Raw genomic sequence first — 18,619 nt, forward strand, 5'->3', positions numbered from 1 at the left:
TCTGTATCGTAGAGGAAGACAGAGGACATTTATGATGCAAACCTATGAGATTCTATTATGTCCTAGTGAAGTTTAAGAATTTTTATTTAAAGCAAAATGATTGGAAGCTATACGCCCATCGCCACTGTTTTTCCCGTTTATTACGTATGACTAAGAATCAGGCTTTATGTCAGTAGATCAAGTCCTGGGGAAGTGGTGGCATTATCCAATGTGTTGCCACCTGGATTTTACATTAAGTGCTGATTGTGCTTGTAGCTTTATTTCTACAAGGAAAAATCCCAATCCCAATCCTGGCATCATACTCTAAGGGGGGCACATTTACTATCCGTCGCATTTACAAAGTAGCCAATGATCGGCAGCTTTGACCAATGTTTTTTCAAGCGGCAATAGTAATAGTGCTGAAACACATCAAAGTTAGCATTGATAACTTATTGCACTTTGAAATCCATTGGTCAAAGCCACCGACTATCTGTAGCTTTGTGAAGTTGATAGATAGTAAATATACCCCTAGGGCTTAGTACTGTGTCAAAAGCAGGGAAATAAGATAAAAACAAGAGATATAACAAAGGTAAGTTCTACCATCTGTTTCTACGAGGTCCATAGGGTCCACAGGGCTGACCTTGGGGTATAGCTGGATCTGGATCCACGGGCACCACGCAGTTAAAGCTTTTGCTGCTCCCAGGATGCACTGGGTCCATCCTCCTCTATACCCCGCCCCAGCCACAGGCACCTCAGTTGGTAAGTAGCCAAGGCCGGAGGAGGGAAAAACAGAGAATGAAGACTGGAACACACAAGAACCATACTCACAGAGAGGGAGACGGAAAACCGGTGACCAGCCACAGAGCCCATATGAAGCCAGGTGCGTCAGGGCGGGCGCCCTGTGGACCCTATAGACCTCGTAGAAACAGATAAAGGTAAGTTCTTACCATATCTCTTGTTTTCTACTTCAGGTTCCATAGGGGGTCCACAGGGTTGACTTTGGGATGTCCCAAAGCAGTACAACTAAGGGCGGGGACGCTCCTGCACTGATAGGAGAATTCGGCACCCGAAGGATGCATTCTGTGAGGCGAAGGCGTCAAACGCATAGAACCTTAGAAAAGTCTGTATGGAAGACCAGGTGGCCGCCTTACACAGCTGAACAGCCGAGGCGCCACAGCCAGCAGCCCACGAAGGACCCACAGACCGAGTGGAATGAGCCTTAACAGAGGCCGGGACATATAAACCCTCCTGTGAATAAGCGTCACAAATAATTAAACAAAGCCAACGGGCCAAAATTTGTTTGGTTTTCACAGGAGGGGTTGGCCTGCCAGCAAATTTGACGAACAAAGAATCAGACTTCCGAATGGAACTAGTCCGGTCCATATAATCTTTGAGATCACCTACAACATCTAAGGAAGCCTCACCAGCCGAGAGATCAGGTGACTGAAATGCCGTAACAACTATTTCCTGATTAATGTGGAACTTAGAGACCACTTTAGTGAGAAAACCCGGATGGGTACGAAGCACTGCCCTGTCCTGGTGAAGAATCAGAAAAAGAATGGCAAGAAAGCGTGCCTAATTCTTAACTGTCAGCCACTTGAGTTTCGCCGACTCAAGAGGCCTGTGGGGCCCGAAGCACCACTGCCAAATCCCAAGGAGCCACTGGGGGAACAAAGGGGGGCTGAATCCTGAGAACACCCTGGAAAAAGGTGCGGACATCAGGCAGAGTAGCAATCCTACGCTGGAACCACAGAAAGTTCAGACACATGAACTTTCAAAGAAGCGAGGCACAAGCCTAGGTCCAACCCAGACTGAAGGAACGCCAAAATCCTAGAAACACGAAACGCTTGAGGATCGTAGTTTCTGGACTCACACCATTGAAAATAAGTATGCCACACTCTGTGGTAAATCCTGGCGGAAGCAGGCTTGCACGCCTGTAGCATTGTGCTGATGACTGAGCTGGAAAAACCCTGGGACCTTAAGACGGATGTCTCAAGAGCCACGCCGTCAAAGACAGACGACCCAGATCCAGGTAAAGGCAGGGCCCCTGAGACAACAGGTCCCGACGTCGAGGCAGAAGAAACGGAACGCCGATGGATAGGCCCCGAAGATCGGAGTACCAAGGACGTTTGGGCCAAGCCAAAAGACCCGAGGCAGCAGGGATATCAGAGGGAATAGATACCCCAGCTGAAATGTCCATTTCACTGACAGCGCATCCACCAGACTTGCGCCGGTATCTCTTGTCCTGGACCCGTACACAGGCAGCTTGCGATTGTGATGGGAGGCTATGAGGTCCACCTCCGGCAGTGCCCACCTGTCCACGAGTAGTTGAAATACCTCTTGGTGAAGGGACCATTCCCCGGGATGCACGTCGTGACGGCTGGAGGAAGTCCACTTCCCAATTGAGAACTCCTGGAATGAAGACTGCCGAGATGGCCGGAAGGTGGCACTCCGCCCAAGAGAGGATGCGTGACACCACCGACATTGCTGTTAGACTGCAAGTACCCCCTTGACGGTTGATGTACACCACCGTGGTGGCGTTGTCGGACTGAACTTGCAATGCCCTTCCTTGAAGAGCGTGACCGGACAATTGGAAGGCCCTGTACACGGCCCAAAGTTCCAGAATATTGATGGGAAAAAAACGCTTCTTCCGCCGTCCAATGGCCCTGAAGTGAAAGTGGACCCGACACTGCCCCCCAACCAAGAAGACTGGCATCTGTCGTAAGCAGAACCCAGTCCGGGATCCAAAAGGGGTGACCCTTGGTGAGATGAGATGTCTGAAGCCACCAAGCCAGCGACAGGCACACCTCCGGAGACAACACCAGCATTTGAGTCCTGATCCGGTGTAGTAACCCATTCTATTTGGATAGAATCAGTCCCTGAAGGGGCCGGGAATGAAAGTGGGCATACTCCACCATGTCGAATATCAAGACCATGGTCCCCAGAACTCTCATTGCCGAGTGAACAGACACCTGGGAACTCATCAGACAACAGCTCACTCGCAGTTGTAGGGAGGACATCCTGTCTGGAGTCAGAAAGATCCTTTGCTGATGAGAGTCCAGAAGTGCACCCAAATGAACCATTCTCTGTGACGAAATGAGAGAGGACTTCTTCCGGTTTATCAGCCACCCGTGTGCCTGCAGAAAGCGATAGTCAGGTGCAATGTTGCAAAAGTACATCAGGAGAGCCTGCCAGCAATAGGAGGTTGTCCAGATACGGCAGAAGCCGTATACCCTGGCTGCGCAGATGGGCAGCCATAAGTTTGGTGAACACCCTTGGAGCTGTGGAAAGGCCAAAGGGCAGAGCCTGAAACTGGAAGTGAAGCTGACGTATAGCAAACCTCAGATAACGCTGGTGTGACGGTATAAAGGAACATGGAAGTAGGTGTCCTGGATGTCCAGGGAGACCATATAATCACCCGGTTACATAGCCAGAATGATGGAACGCAAAAGTTTCCATCCTGAAAGTGGGCACTCTAAGGAACTTGTTTAACAATTTCAGGGATAGGCCAAAGAGCCATTGGGTTTGGGAACCAGAAATAGAGAAGAGTAGTAACCCATCCCACGTTGAGAAAGTGGAACGGGAACAACAACCCCTGCTGTCAGCAAGGACTCTATGGCTTCCTGAATCTGCAAGGCCTTGGTGTTGTCCTGAGAAAGACTTGTGCAGAAGAACTGTTGGGGGGGGGGGGGTCTGTGACAGGACAGGGCATACCCGCGAGACCACTTCTTGTACCCAAGCATCCGTGGTGGTATTGCACCAGCACTGGGCAAATTCTGGGATCCACCAGAGAGAGGCCCGTCCCATCAGGCTGAAGGCTTATCCTCTGACTTGGAAGCAGGGCGTCTAGTGCTCCAAGCCTGCTTCTTTGGTTTAGGGGCAGCTTTGGTTGACGATTGCCTCGGTAAGGACTGACTCTTGGACTTTCCCAGAGTACGAAAGGCTGAGGTCCTAGCTTTAGAAGGCGCAGCTGCTGATGGCAAAAACGTCGACTTAGACGTTTGCCAAAGTATCAACAATTTTGTCCAGGTCAGGACCGAACAAAATCTCCCCATTAAAGGGTAAGGCTCCCAGGCCCTTCTTGGAGTCTGCATCCGCTCTCCAAGAACGAGGCCACAAAGACCGGCGAGCAGAGACCGCTGCCGCCGAAACTCTGGAAGTCAGAAGACTGGCATCCAAAGACGCTTCTCCAATATAGGAAACGGCATCCCTCATCTGTCCAACTAAAGCTCTCTGAACCACCGGAGCTTCCTCAGGAAAAAGTATCTTCCAATACATTGGCCCAGCTCTCAATGGCTTTAGCCACCCAAGAGATGGCCATGGAGGGACGGGCCACCGCCCCACAGAGAGAATAAATGGATTTTAAACAAGTCTCTACTTTCCTGTCAGTGGGATCCTTTAGGGATAAAATGGATGGCATAGACAAGGTAGCACTCTTGATTAGGTGAGTAACATGAGAATCCACCGCAGGCGGGGATTCCCACTTTTTGCAATGACTTGCAGGAAACTGGTAACTAGATGCTAAACGTTTCTGCGGCTGGAACCTCTTACTAGGTGATCGCCAGGCCTCCGTCATATGATCAGTCAGCTGGTCAGAGATAGGAAAAACAGCCAAAGTCACCTTTGCCTGCTTAAAATTTGGATACTTGGACATAGGGGCCGGGACGTCATCCTCTACATCAAGAATGGACCGCACCACCCGCACATTAATGGAAGATTCTCCACTTCCCGGGCAGGGGAATCCGAATCAGAGTCCTCAGGCAATTTCCCCTCATCCGAGGACACATCTGAGTCTGACAACTGCGCAGACTGGGACGACATAACAGTGCGTTTTGACGCCTTGTGAGGCTTGTCACTAGGTAACAGTTTGAAAGGCTGAAGACGAAGCCGCCAAACTCTGGACTGAATTGGAGAACACATCCACCCATAGTTGGGAATGACGGACTGCTGCGTCATTGGAGACTGAACATACCTAGGGAACCCGCATATGGATGAACAGTCTAAGGCCCAGGGGGAGACTGCAATAATTGCAGTACACCCCGGTGAAGGGGGGATGGCCGTTTGGGGTAACCCCCTATGGAGGAGAGCAGTCAAGATCACCAAACGGTCCTCGATGGAAGCCAGCACCTGAGAAAACACCGCCCAAGGAGGATCCTGTCCTGAAGTTGGGGGGTTAGAGGGACCAGGTAGCTGACGGCACCTCACACACAGCCCATCCTGTGATAAATCCTCCACATTCACCCCTGCAGGAGAGCAGACATGATAAAGATATATACCTAGATATATATAGCAACACAACAGGGAAGCCCAGAATGTACTCTTGGCGCACCCTCAAGTATGCAGCACACAAGCCCACAAATATGGCACCGTGTAGAACACCACAGTATGTGACCGACCTCACAAATACATGAATTTATATAAGTGAGATCCAAGAAAAGCCCTTCCAACACACACCTGTCAGGGCTGTAGGAGAAGGAAAGGGATAGTCATAGACTAACAGTAAGTAGAAATAAAGCACAGACAGTCAGCACTAGCAAAAGTCACATACAAGGCAGAAAGTTAATACTCACTGCACCTTGTCACTACAATAAACCGCCCAGATTCAGGGGGACTGACCGCACACTGCCTGCGACACCTGTGCTGCCACCGTAGAGAAGATGGCCGCTGGAGACCTCAGAGGAGGAGTGGCCGCAGGAGGAAGCAGCTCAGCGTCACCAGAAAAGGGAAGGGCGCGCTGAGCTGAGGAGCCGCTAAACAGGGAAGGCTGCCTCCCCTGGCTAGCAATTAACCTCAGGGACGCCAGCTCCCGCATAATACCCTGGTGGTCTAGTGGTCCCGTGGGGTATGCCTCCCGAGAGGGGGGAGCCCGCCGCCACTGCTAGCGGCTCCGGTCCATCCCCAGAGACTGGAGGCATGCGACTGCATTTACACACACGTGTCACCGCAAGCAGTGACCCGCGGTTTACCTTATCCCCGGCAGCAGTCGTGGGAGAGTCCAGAGCCCGTGCTAGTATAGATTCTGGGGTCCCGCCACGATCCCTAGATCTGTACTGGCATCGCGGCGCCAGCGGGGTGTAGGAGCAGCAGCTTGGACGTCCAATGGACAGTCTGATGCTGCCGCTCTGAAGAGTCAATAATAATAATAATAAAAAAAAGTAATTAACCTCTAAAAAGAAGCTTAGGGGCTTGAGCAGCCCCCCTGTGCTAAGGTGACCCGACTCCAGCCGGGCACCAACTAAAACTGAGGTGCCTGTGGCTGGGGCGGGGTATAGAGCAGGATGAACCCAGTGCATCCTGGTAGCAGCAAAAGCTTTAACTGCATGGTACCCGTGGATCCAGATACAGCTATACCCCAAGGTCAACCCTGTGGACCCCCTATGGAACCTGAAGTAGACAAAAAAGGTTTTTAAATAAAAGTCCCATAACATATAATTCAGTGCTGAAACCAATAGTAACCATCATGTTTGTATCCACTTTTTAAACTGCAGGAAGTTTGCAGAAATCAAGATTTGTTACAGTGGGTTACAGCAGAGGTTCCTAAACTCAGTCATGACAGTCCAGGTTTTAAGGATAATCATGCTTGAGCACAGGTAACTATTAGTTCCTCACTCAATTTGATTTAACCATCTGGACTCAAGCATGGATAGCCTTAAAACCTGGACTGTAATGGTGGAGTTTGGAAAACTCTGGGTTACAGAGTATGTTCTTGTTGCATAGCTATACATAAGCATGACGATGTTAGTGAAATGTGTGTAACCATGTACTAAATGCAGGTAATCATCATATACCAGAAGAAATTATTGGAGACCTTTTAAAATGAAACAAATTTTATTTTTCCTTAAAGTGTAGACAAAAATGTTATTAATACTAAGAAAACAAGCAAAGCAAGAACAAAACAAAGTACAAAAATAAATACACTTTATAAAGAAACCAATTTTCATGCAGCTGACAATTAAATATGTATAAATAAATACAATGTATAGAAAAATGCTCTGGCACTTAAGAGGAAAAAGGCCATAGATTGCTGAGTGTGAGTCTGTCCATTCAGGAATAAAAGACCCTTTGAAAATATCTGTAAATGCAAATAAAGATATTGGAAAAAGTTTATACAAAAGTTGAATATTTAAGTCGGACATAGTCTCAGCTATAGCCACATTCACAGTAGACAGCACTGCAAGACAATAAAGGTCTCAGGTCAAGTATCAGGAAACAGATTTACCAATGGGACATTGATTCGGTTCTGGCTGCAGGATTTAAAAGGGCAATAATATTTCAATACAAAAGCAGTGTTTTGCATTTAATATTATTATTGCCCTTTTCATTTCAGCTCCCAAGCCTCCGCATACAAATTTATACCCCAAGAACTTTATTAATCGGCTGAAATTTGCACACTACAGAATTATGGTTTGTGACATATAAGGACCTACAGTTCTGGAAAAGTGATATTTAACATTTCAACAGTACTTCGTCATATTAAGTTTGTAACAATTTATAAAGGTAGTATAACATTAAACACGTAGAAATATACAAACCCAGCAAATATTTTGCTGTCCCCTGCACATCTGAGTGATAAAGATTACCCAAAGTGAGACTGAAGTCACTGCAATTTATCAGTAATACTGGGCATACACAATACAATTATCGGGCCGATCCACCCGATATTGGCGGATCGCCCCGATAATTGTACTGTGTGTGCTGCCGACCAGCTAAATCGTTCGGTCAGGCATGCAGGATTTTCAAGCATTCCCGTCCGATGCGATATAGTGTAAATTAAATGTCGGCTGCATCGGGCAGTGTTTGCCCAGCCGCGGCGACGAGGGATGGACATTTCCCGTTCCTCCCCAGTGGAGGAGCACAGATATATCGGTGCCAATACACAGATATCTCACAGTGTATGCCCGCGATATCTGCAAGGTGACAGCCTGCCAGATAAAATGTTTGTCAGTCTGACTGGCATTTTATATGGCAGTGAATGCCCAGCATAAGTATGTGTAAACTAATCTAACATTAAGTAGCAAGTACAAATATGAACAGGGTGTAAAGTTTATAAAGATATTACAGCATAAACAGGAGATCTAATAAATAACTGCAGGATATTGTCCTAAGTCATTGATAGCCAGCGTGTTGAAATGTACATGTTCTAGAAGTATATTGGTTTAACAAACAAAGGATTTTTGTATTCTACTACTACTGTAATACAGCTAGAGCAGACTATCGAGGCTAAAAGCACAGTTGTAGGTTATTCATTTGGTCTGAGTCAGTTATTCAGGCCAGTTGTACAATACAAGTTTTAAGATGAGTCTCCATAGTTTTATTTTTCCTTAGACATTTAGTAATAAACCATATTAATAAAACTGTAACGTATCCTCAACCCCAAACTGAAGACTAGCTCATGCCATATGACAGCACTCCAGGGTGCACATCCTTCAGCATCAGTGTAAAACTGCCACTGACAGAGGTTGTGGGTGCGCAGATTGGACAAGTCCAAGACTCCTTAAACTTCTAGGCTGTACGGTGTTAGAAAATATACCTCATACAATCCTAAGATGCAAGTTTTTAGAATTAGAGATGTTGCCCATAGCAACCAAACAAATTCTAGCTATTATCTTCTAGAAGGTGCTAGATAAATAAGTAGAATCTGATTGGTTGCTATGGGCAGAGAGAGTGTGTGTATGTATATATGTAGGTGGGCTCGTTCTGTATCTTACAGGAAGACAGAGGACATTTATGATAACTGGTGTATAGAAATACCTTGGTGATGCAAACCTATGAGATTTTATTATGTTGTAGTGAAGTTTAAGCATTTTTCTGTAAAGCAAACTGATCGGAAGCTAAAACATCGCCGATGTTTTTCCTGTTTATTAATGTTCCTCATTGTCCTCAAACACATCTATGATGACTGGAAAATGTTGCTCAGCAACAGCTCAAAGCACTTTATAAATAATATTTCTTTAAATCTGAAAAAGAGAATTTGTTCTGTAAATCTACTTTCTGCCAACAGTGTAAAGAATGAAATATGACATTTGGGCCGTTGCAGGTTTTTCATGGTCTAATAGTGCACAAGGGATTGAAGGGATTCTAGAGCTCGTGTTTTAGGACATGCAAAAAAGAAAAAGGTAATGTCTGGAGATGCAAGAATGTAACATCGGCATGCAGAAAGGAGCATGCCATCATCTATAGCCAAAGCGCAGTACAATGTAATGGAGCAGGGGGAAGAAGAAGTGCTTCATGTTCTATCTTATCCCAGCGAGTGCTGTCTTCTTAAATTGTCACAACATTTGGCTTCTTTCTTCAGGTTCTTTTTACAGACACTCCTGGAATAATAAAGTAGTAGGAGAAGATTATTATAAATTCACACAGAGGGATTACAAGTATTACAAAAAGCAGAATTGATATGCAATACATATATTACCATAATAGATTTGCCCAAAAGCTAGAGTTTCTGTTATTGTACTAGATATCTTTTTATAGTTCCAGAATTCCACTTCGAGATCTTCATTGCAATCCTAACCATACTATAAGGGTATCTAATAGATGGGTGCTGGAGAGAAACTCAAGGTCCAGACTGGGTGTTCTCTGCTCATCAGTCTGCGTCCACCTTTTCCCCCTTCATAACTGAACTTAGTGGTGCTCAGGACTAACAGCCAAATACACTACCACTTGTCAGGGTGAGGGAACATCATCATTGTGAAGTCCATTTGCTGTCTTTTCAAGAGATATATTTTTATTTTTTTATTTTTTTAACTTCATTATTAAATGTGGTTTATAATTCGATGCTGCTTAGTCCCAAAGGACTATTCAAGGTTGTACAGCATCCTAATAAATTTACACAGTTAGTGGTGTACTTACCCTTGCCTGCAAAGTAGCTTATTGATAGGTGCGTTTTGTCCTTGGCTTGGCCGAAGGATTCTGTTAGAAGCAATCAAATGGTTAAAAAAAAAATCTCACCTTGAACATACTTTATTGTACTACATTAAAAAAACAAAACACTTAAAAAAAAAAAAAAAATAAAATAAAAATGGTACATTCATGTCTATAAATGTGTAGAGGATGTTTTCTCCTCCAGATACTTAGTGTTTGGTAAGGCCAGAATTTTTTTTATTTATAGATTTGGCCATGAAGCGCTAGGGCCAAATTAACAATGCCCCATCCCCCGTTCTTTGCCAACCCATACCATGATAAATGTACATAATCCCCCAGTGCATCATAGTTATATAAAAGGGGATTTTTGGTTACTTACCGTTGAATCCTTTTCTCTGAATCAGGCTGGGGGACACTGGACCATGGGGTTGTAGATGGGACTGCAAGGAGCTGGCACTTAACAAAAACTCTAACTTTAACCCAAGCTCCTCCCCTCTGCAACCCCATGACTGCAGTACAACTTCAAAAGTGCCTGGTAAGAAGAAGAAGTAACTCAGTGACACTTTCATAACAATAACCAAACTAAGAGTACCGCCGGGACCGACGTGGTCAAAATTACCACACAATACGACTGAGCATGAGGGAGGGAACGTAGTGTCCCCCAGCCTAATTCAGAGAAAATGAATTAACGGCAAATAACCCAAAATCCCCTTTTCTCCTTCATCAAAGGCTGGGGGACACTGGACCATGGGACGTTCAAAAGCCGCCCCAAGGGGAGGGAACGCTCAGGTTGCCTGACCTGAGAACTGTGCGCCCAAAGTGGCAAACACAAAAACATGAAACCTGTAATATGCACAAATGTGTGGACAGAGGACCAGGTAGCTGTGCGACAGACCTGTTCAGCCGGGGCCCCGTGGTGCGCCCCCCCAGGAGGTCCCCACCGCTCGAGTAGAATGAGCCAACAACTTGGCAGGTGCCGGTTGCCCTGCATCGGAATAGGCCCGAGAGATGACAGAGCAGTCATCTTGCAATGGTCTGCCAGCCACGTTTCTGGGCGTCGTAGAGAACCAGAAGGGAGTCCGTATGACGTACGGCAGACCTTCTGTCCAAGTAGTTGCGCACGGCCTGGACGACGTCCAACAGCGACAGATCGTCCTGGTAAGTTTCCGATGGGGAAAAACACAAGAAAGAATCTCCTGGTTTAGGTGGAAAGCTGAAACCACCTTTGGTTAGATGGAAGGAACTGTTCGGAGAACAGCCCAATCGTCATGAAAGATGAGGAACAGTGGAGCCAGAGACCTGCCGAGCAGAGGCAATGGCCATAAGGAAAACCAATTTCCACGTGACAAATCTAAGGTCCACGGAGTCCAAAGGCTCCAAGGGAGCCTGCTTGAGAGCAGATAGGACCAAGGCCAAATCCCACGGAGCCACTGGCGGCTGAAACGGAGGTTGAACACGCAACACTCCCTGTAAAAAAGTCAGAACCTCTGGCAGAAGAGTCAGATGCCGCTAAAAATAGACAGAGCCGAAATCTGTACTTTCAGTGATTGAAGCCGCAAGCCCGCTTCCAAACCTCCCTGAAGGATAGCCAACAGCCTCGGAAGGTGGAACTGGGATGTATGAACTCCGCGCCATTCACATAACAAGATGTAGGTCTTCCAGACTCTGTTAGTTGCGCCCCAAGCCGGTTTCCAAGCACGCAACATGGTACGGACCACGGAAGGGGAAAACCCCTTAGTTTTTAAGAGCTCGATCTCAACAACCAGGCCATTAAAGCCAACCGCGGAAGGTCCTGGTGCCGGAATGGACCCTGCAGGAGTAGATCTGGTTGCTGCAGAAGCCTAAAGGGCAGCTTGAAGACCGTGGCGAATCACGACCTGCATGGCCCGTTCGGAGCCACGAGGATCACTGGAACCTGTTGCTCCCTGACACGCTGGAGTACCCAAGGTAACATGGGAATCGAAGGAAAAATGTAGAAGGAAGTTACAGGGAACGGTCTTGGCATCCACTGCAAAGGCCATTGGGTCCCGGGATCTCGCACAAAATCGGGAAAGCTTGCAATTGTGCCGAGACGCCATTAGGTCCACTTCCGGAAGTCCCCACTTCAGGACCAACTGCTGGAAGACCTCTGGTTGGAGAGACCATTCCTCCGGCAGGAAGGTGGTCCGGCTGAGGAAGTCGGCTTCCCAATTTTCCACGCACGGAATGAACACTGCAGAGAGTGCCAGAACAAAAATCACTGCCCAAGTTAGAATGCGACTTGCCTCTGCCATGGCAGCTGCGCTCTTTGTGCCGCCCTGATGGTTTACATACGCCACTGCCGTGGCGTTGTCTGACTGAATCCTCACTGGACGGTCGGCCAGGCAGCACTGGGCCCCCAACAGAGCCAGATAGATGGCCCGAAGCTCCAGTACATTGATTGGTAGAACAGTCTCCGATGATGACCCTGAAGACAAAAGGTTCGACGTCACCACTCCCCAACCGCTGAGACTTGTGTCTGTAGGCACAATGGCCAAGGAGCAACTTTGGAGCAGGTGATCGGAAAACAGCCACCAACAAATAGATTGACGTGTGCTGTCCGACAGAACCAGAAGTTGAGAGGAGTGATCCTCCGTGCGATCCATCCAATTTCGGTGAATCTAACACTAGAAGTTTTGCAAGTGGAAGCGGGCGTACTGGATGGTCTCAAAAAGGTAGAGACCATCGTACCCAGTAACTTCATGCACAGCCAGATGGAGAGGCGAGGCACAGACCGTACCTTCGTGACCAGATCCTAGAGGGCCCGGGCTGGAAGACTCTTTGGAGAGACGTATCGAAGATCACCCCCAGAAACATCAGGCGCTGGCAAGGAGTGAGGTGAGATTTCTCCAAGCTTAGGATCCAGCCGTGATACTGAAGCACCTGCACTGTGCGGTCCAGGTGGAACTGCAACTGGGAAGCCGAATCTGCTTTCACCAGTAGATCATCCAAATAGCAGTTAACCTGTCCGCGTGCAGCAGGATCACCATAGCTGAAATGATCTTCGTGAAGACGTGTGGAGCTGTTGCCAAGCCAAATGGCAAGGCCTGGAACTGGTAGTGTGCCTGTCCGACTGTGAACCTGTGGAGAGAGTGGTGCCCTGGCCAAAAAGGCACGTTGGAGGTACGCATCTCTGATGTCGAGCGCAGCCAAAAATTAATTTGCCGACATTCCCTGGATCACTGATCGGAGAGATGCCATGCGGAACCGGTCCACCCACAGTCTGGTGTTCAAAGCCCGTAGATCAAAAATCGGGCAATAGGCGCCGTTGGGCTTTCGAACCAGGAAGTGGTTGGAGTAAAAGCCCCATTTCCATTGTGATGCCGGAACCGGAACAATAACTCCTTCTGAAAGTAGAGAACTGATGGCCTGGGGTCCAAGTCCCTGGGAAGGGCCGTCGCAAAAAAAAACGTTGCGGCAGCGGACCAGAGGTTGATTACTCCTTGGGAGACAATGCCCCTCATCTAGCCATCGGCCATCAACGCCACCCACCGACCCCTTAAATCGGAGGAGGCGGCCCCCTACCCCCGACGGGACTGGATGGGCAGAGACGCCGTCAGTCGTTAGGGTCCTCAGGAGCCTTTTCTCACGAGCGTCTGAATGCAACAGAAAACCTGTCATGGAGTCGAACCCCTCCTGGGGAAGAACAGTCCACGGACGGCCTGACCTCTATCCAATGCTCTCTCTCGAAAAGGAAGAGCGAAAAGCACGGAACTGTGGGCCCCTTTGTTTTTGGGCCACCACGGGGAGGAAGGTGCTTTTCCATCCAGTTGCTTGGGCAATGATGGTATCCAAATCAGAGCCAAACAGGATCCCCTCGGAAAAAGAGAGATTGTAAAGAACTCCTGGATTCAGCGCCAGCCTCCCAGGCGTGGAGCCAGAGTGCTCTGCGAGCTGAGACGGCTGTATCCGAAACCCTGGAGGGCACCTGAGCACCGTCCTGAATGGCTTCACACACATATTCCGCTGCCCCACAAAGCTGCTCTGCCAAATCCAGTAACGCATCTCTGGACAAGTCACTCTGAAGTCCAGCGACCAATCTGTTGGCCCATGTCTCCATGGCCCGAGTGACCCAGGCGGAGGCCAGCAAAGGGAAGGGCGAATAAAGACCCCCGAGCCAATGAAAATGGACCGAAGGCAGCCTTCCAATTTATCCAGCGGAACCTTGAAGGATGCAGAATCCTGAACTGGAAGCGCAGTGTGTTTGGCCAAACGTGCCACAGCCGCATCAACCTTGATAGGCTGTTCCCACTTGGCGACCTGGTCCGGCGGAAGTGGGTAAAGGGCTGCAAACTTACGAGGAACGGAGAACTTCTTATCCGGTGTCTTCCACACACCCTCAACGAGATCCGAGAGGTCCGAGGAAGCTGGGAAACAAACGATCCTCTTACGCCTACGCTTGAATGGTCCTACCACTGCTGCTTGGGTATCCAGGTCCAGGCAGTCCAGAGACTGTCACCGCCGTAATGAGATCCTCCACTCCTTGACCCAAAGGGGGCTCTGGACATTCCTCTTCAGGAAGAACCTCCTCCTCTGGAAGTTCCCCCTCCACGGAATCCGCAATGTCTAACGGTTCCCCATACCAAGAAAGATGCTTATGCGCCGTGCGGAGCTTAGGGTCCTCAAAGAACCTTTCCATATAAGCGGAAACTCTCGAATTCCGCAGCTGTGCGCTCCATGGTACAAAGCCAAGGTGGGTCAGGCCCCGGGTGGGTGACCGCTTCTGCTGCGGGTGGCGCCTGCATGATAGGGACCGACGCGGTAGCCTGAGCCTGTTCTTCCCTCTGATGAGCCATGAGGCTCACCAAGTTGGAGAGCGACCGACCCATAGTCGGAGCCCACCACCTGATGCCTGCACACAATTGGGCCCCACAGCGTCTAGGAGTCCAAATGTCCACAAGGCAATTTGGCAGGACTCTGGACACACGTAAAAAATATCGCCATAGTAGGGGTTTGTATCTTAGCGGGCTTTGACTATATCAGCTGTGCTTACGCTATCCTGCGGAGGCAGGTAGTCCAACAAAAAATAAATTGCGTTCACTGAGCACAGCCAAAACTCCCAGACAGACAATAATAGTAGTACTTAGCTTTCCTTGTGGCTAAAACCCAGCAGAGGAGAAGAGCTTGTGGCTTAGTCCCTGTCCTCCCTCAGTGGCATCCGGGATGGCTTACTTCAGAGACCAGCAGCTGCCTACGCAGTAAGAAAATGCTGGTTAGGAGCCTTTCCACTGCAGCCATGGAGCGGAGGGGAGCTAGAGTCAGTAGGCTCCGCACCCCGCTGAGCAGGGATAGCTACTGCCTTCTCGCATCAAGTGTGACTCCCCTTTGTGTGGAAAAAACACTTGGTCTGCCCTAGAAGCAGACGGCCTGTATCTGGCGCTCTTTCCCTTAGGAGCCGCCGTCACTTACAGCCTGGTAAGATGGCGTCGCCATCCAGGACACCTCCTGACCCCCTGCGGCCTCTAACAGGGTGCGGGCGCGCACTGTCCTCGGGCCCAGACGGTCTCTTATGAGACCGGAGTGCTCTAGGGTGTGTCGCTGGGTAGCACACCCCCTAACCCGCCGTGGCTCCCGGCAAGATGCGGCTCCCGCAGCTACTGCACTCCCACTGTACGCTGCTGTAAGAAGCGCACAGTACCTAAATAAAAAGTAGAGAAAAAAATTACAAATAAAATAAAAACAGCCCTACGCTAACCAAGGGCTACAGAGCAGCCCTTCTAAAAACGTGCCTTACTCCACTGCAGTCATGGGGTTGCAGAGGGGAGGAGCTTAGGTTAAAGTTAAAGAGTTTTGTTAAGGGCCAGCTCCTTGCAGTCCCATCTACTGTACAACCCCATCGTCCAGTGTCCCCCAGCCTTGATGGAGGAGAAAATAAAAATAAGTAATTCAAGCAATGGTTAAACTATATTATAAAAAAAATAAGTAAAGCCATGAAATTGAGCAGCGTTCTGACCCAGTCATCCTAGGCGCCGGCCCAAGTGGCTCTTTCCACTAATCTGGGCTTACCGGCAGCACTACTGTCACTCACCTGGTCTCCATGGCCTTAAGCTTTGGCATAGGTTTACTATTTGACATTCCAATTTCTACGGCCCTATAATCACACAACACAAAAATGAAAAGAAATGTATTTTATCGCTTTGTGATAGAGTATATAGACTGCACCTGCTTGTCACCAATAGGATTCATACTGGGAGAGATTGGCTTACAGTTGCAAGGGGTTAAGAGCTTCCCTCCCCTCCCCCAACCATCACCAGGGACATATAGCACCAGGCAAACAAGGGACACACGAGGACGAGAAATGAAAAGCATCCACATAAACACATTACACACAGGTAAGAAGACATTCACATGCACTAATATGTATCTATACATGCATGAATGGAACTGGTACACAAGACAGCAGTAAACTGGAATATATCTTGTATTATCCATGGTAAACTGTATTACATATTTTATATTTATGGTCTATATGTTTAGGTTTATTTGAGTAACATATATTCTCTTGGATAGATCTACACTAATTATGGGTTAACTATACTAAAAACAGCCTTGATTCATTGACTTTAGTCAGGTTATTTGCATCTCTTTTGGACAACAACAAGGGAAAGTATGAAAAGTGTGGATGTAAGCAAAGAGGTATTCCAGGAAGCATACAGATATAACGAGTATGTAACATCTTTATTACACTCCTATTTCTGGAACACCACCTGTATTATGACGGACCCTGGAAGCCTGGCTAGGACAGAATATCGACTGACTGGTAAGTATACTATCCCTCCCTTCTACCTCCCCCTAATCTTAACCCTCCTTTTATGGTGCCTAACCCTAACCTCCCTTCCCCGCACCCTAAAAAGTATCACACTGCCCATCTCCTCCCCTAGGAACACTTACACCGCCCCCATCTTGGCCTGCAAAGCCATTAGCACCCATAAAAAGCTCTGCAATTACACAAGAAGAATGCACAGAAACTGCCTTTCCACGGTCATAAATGACCCTATTTAACTACGTTCTTCTATGTAGAGATCCAATACTGAAACTTACATTTATGGATCAGACAATTATGTGAAATCCCTGCATTCAGAAACCTAAACCGTTCACTTTGCTTATGATAATATGAATGCTGATTGCTCTATTCAGAAGTATTTAATGTTAATCCTGTTTATTGGGGGTAATTCAGAGGGAGAAACTGAGTATGTGCCGTTGGAACGCCTGTAACAGCATCATCATTGCTCATCTGACACTTAGGGATATGCTGTAAATATCGGTAATGTGCACAGTCGCACAATACCACCAAACATCGCTATGAATGGAATCACTTTACAGAGCTTAGTACATATGCCCCAAATTGGAGAGTGATAAACAACCAACCAATCAGCTTCTAACTGTAAAGTACATATTTTATTTTCGTGACCTCCCTTTAAAAAATCAGAATTCAATAGATATTCTATCTTCCAACAAAGGTAGTCCAAAAATGAAACATCCAAGTAATCAGCTCCTAACGGTCATGTTACAGGCTTTGTTTGAAAAATAACAGTTAGGAGCTGATTGGTTGGAAGTTTATCACTTTACAGAGCTTCATACATCTGCCCCATTGTCTTTAAAATCACTTTTACTAAAATATTTATTCTAATTTTTTTAATCTCAAAGTTTTTTGAAATAAATGTAATTTTTTATTTTTGGACTACCTTTGTTGGAAGATAGAATATCTATTGAATTTTGATTTTAAAAGGGAGGTCACAAAAAAATAATAAAAATAATTCTTTGTAAGGTCTCATTAGAGAGATACCCAATAATAACGTATACAAAGTAATAAAACCCCAGCGCTCCCTGAAAAAGTGAGCAGCTCTTGATGCACACACCTGAGTGCGTGTTATAGGCAATTAAAGATGAAAAGATTGCTACTATGAATAAATGTATGTGGATACGAATCCTACTATAAGCGTCGGCATATGGCTACACTTTAGCTTAAAATAAAAAAAAATAAAAAAAGATGAAGTGTAGCCATATGCCACCGCTAATAGTAGGATTCGTATCCACATACATTTATTCATCGTAGCGCTCTTCTCATCTTTAGATAGCCAATAATGTTGATTATTAAAAATGACTGATCGACAAATGTATAGAGTTTAGGTTTCATTGCAACACAGACAGTAAGCTAAACAAAGTGGCAAACGCAAAGTTAACAACACTGAATGAGTATATGCATGTGTGAATGGGCGCAAATATGTTTATACTGTACATATTACTAGTGCCCATTATATCAAACACAACATATTTCTCCAAACATAACGTTTCTCCTCATTTAAACCAAAGCGCTATATTTTGGACTCATCTGTCCACAAAAAATTGTCTTGTGGCTTGTTCAGCTGATCTTTAGTAAAGTGCAGACGGGCAGCAATGTTCTTTTTGGAAAGCAGCGTCTTTCTCCATACAATCCTGCCATGCACACCATTATTACTCAGTATCCTCCCGATGGTGGACTCATGAACATTAGCTAATGTGAGAAAGGCCTTCAGTTGCTTAGAGGGTACATTGTGTTCCTTTGTGACCTTGAAAACCATTAGACAAGACTATAAAGACAAGAGCCTTGCTGTTGGTGTGATCTTTGTTGGGTGACCACTCCTGGGGAGGGTAATAATGGTCTGGAATTTCTTCCATTTGTACATAATCTGTCTGACTGTTGATTGGTGGAGTCCAAACTTTTTAGAGATGGTTTTGTAACCTTTTCTAGCTTGATGAGCATCAACAACTCTTCTTCTGA

At 47.0% G+C, this 18,619-nt stretch overlaps 1 protein-coding gene across 2 annotated transcripts in view; it reads right to left on the reverse strand.

Moving 5' to 3' along the window:
• Positions 1 to 6,832: 6,832 nt before the first annotated feature.
• Positions 6,833 to 18,619, reverse strand: part of CCP110 (centriolar coiled-coil protein 110) — a 49,484-nt gene continuing 37,697 nt past the window's right edge. For both annotated transcript variants that reach the window (XM_088476168.1, XM_088476166.1), the window contains exons 12-14: positions 15,887 to 15,949; positions 9,829 to 9,888; positions 6,833 to 9,293 (exon numbers count right to left, since the gene is read on the reverse strand). In XM_088476168.1, the coding sequence (XP_088332294.1) occupies positions 9,218 to 9,293; positions 9,829 to 9,888; positions 15,887 to 15,949 (199 nt within the window). In that variant the 3' untranslated portion in view covers positions 6,833 to 9,217. The remainder of the gene's footprint in view (positions 9,294 to 9,828; positions 9,889 to 15,886; positions 15,950 to 18,619) is intronic.

The sequence above is a fragment of the Taudactylus pleione genome, unplaced genomic scaffold (assembly GCF_031769625.1).
Source record: "Taudactylus pleione unplaced genomic scaffold, aTauple2 ptg000184l, whole genome shotgun sequence".
Lineage (NCBI taxonomy): Eukaryota > Metazoa > Chordata > Amphibia > Anura > Myobatrachidae > Taudactylus > Taudactylus pleione.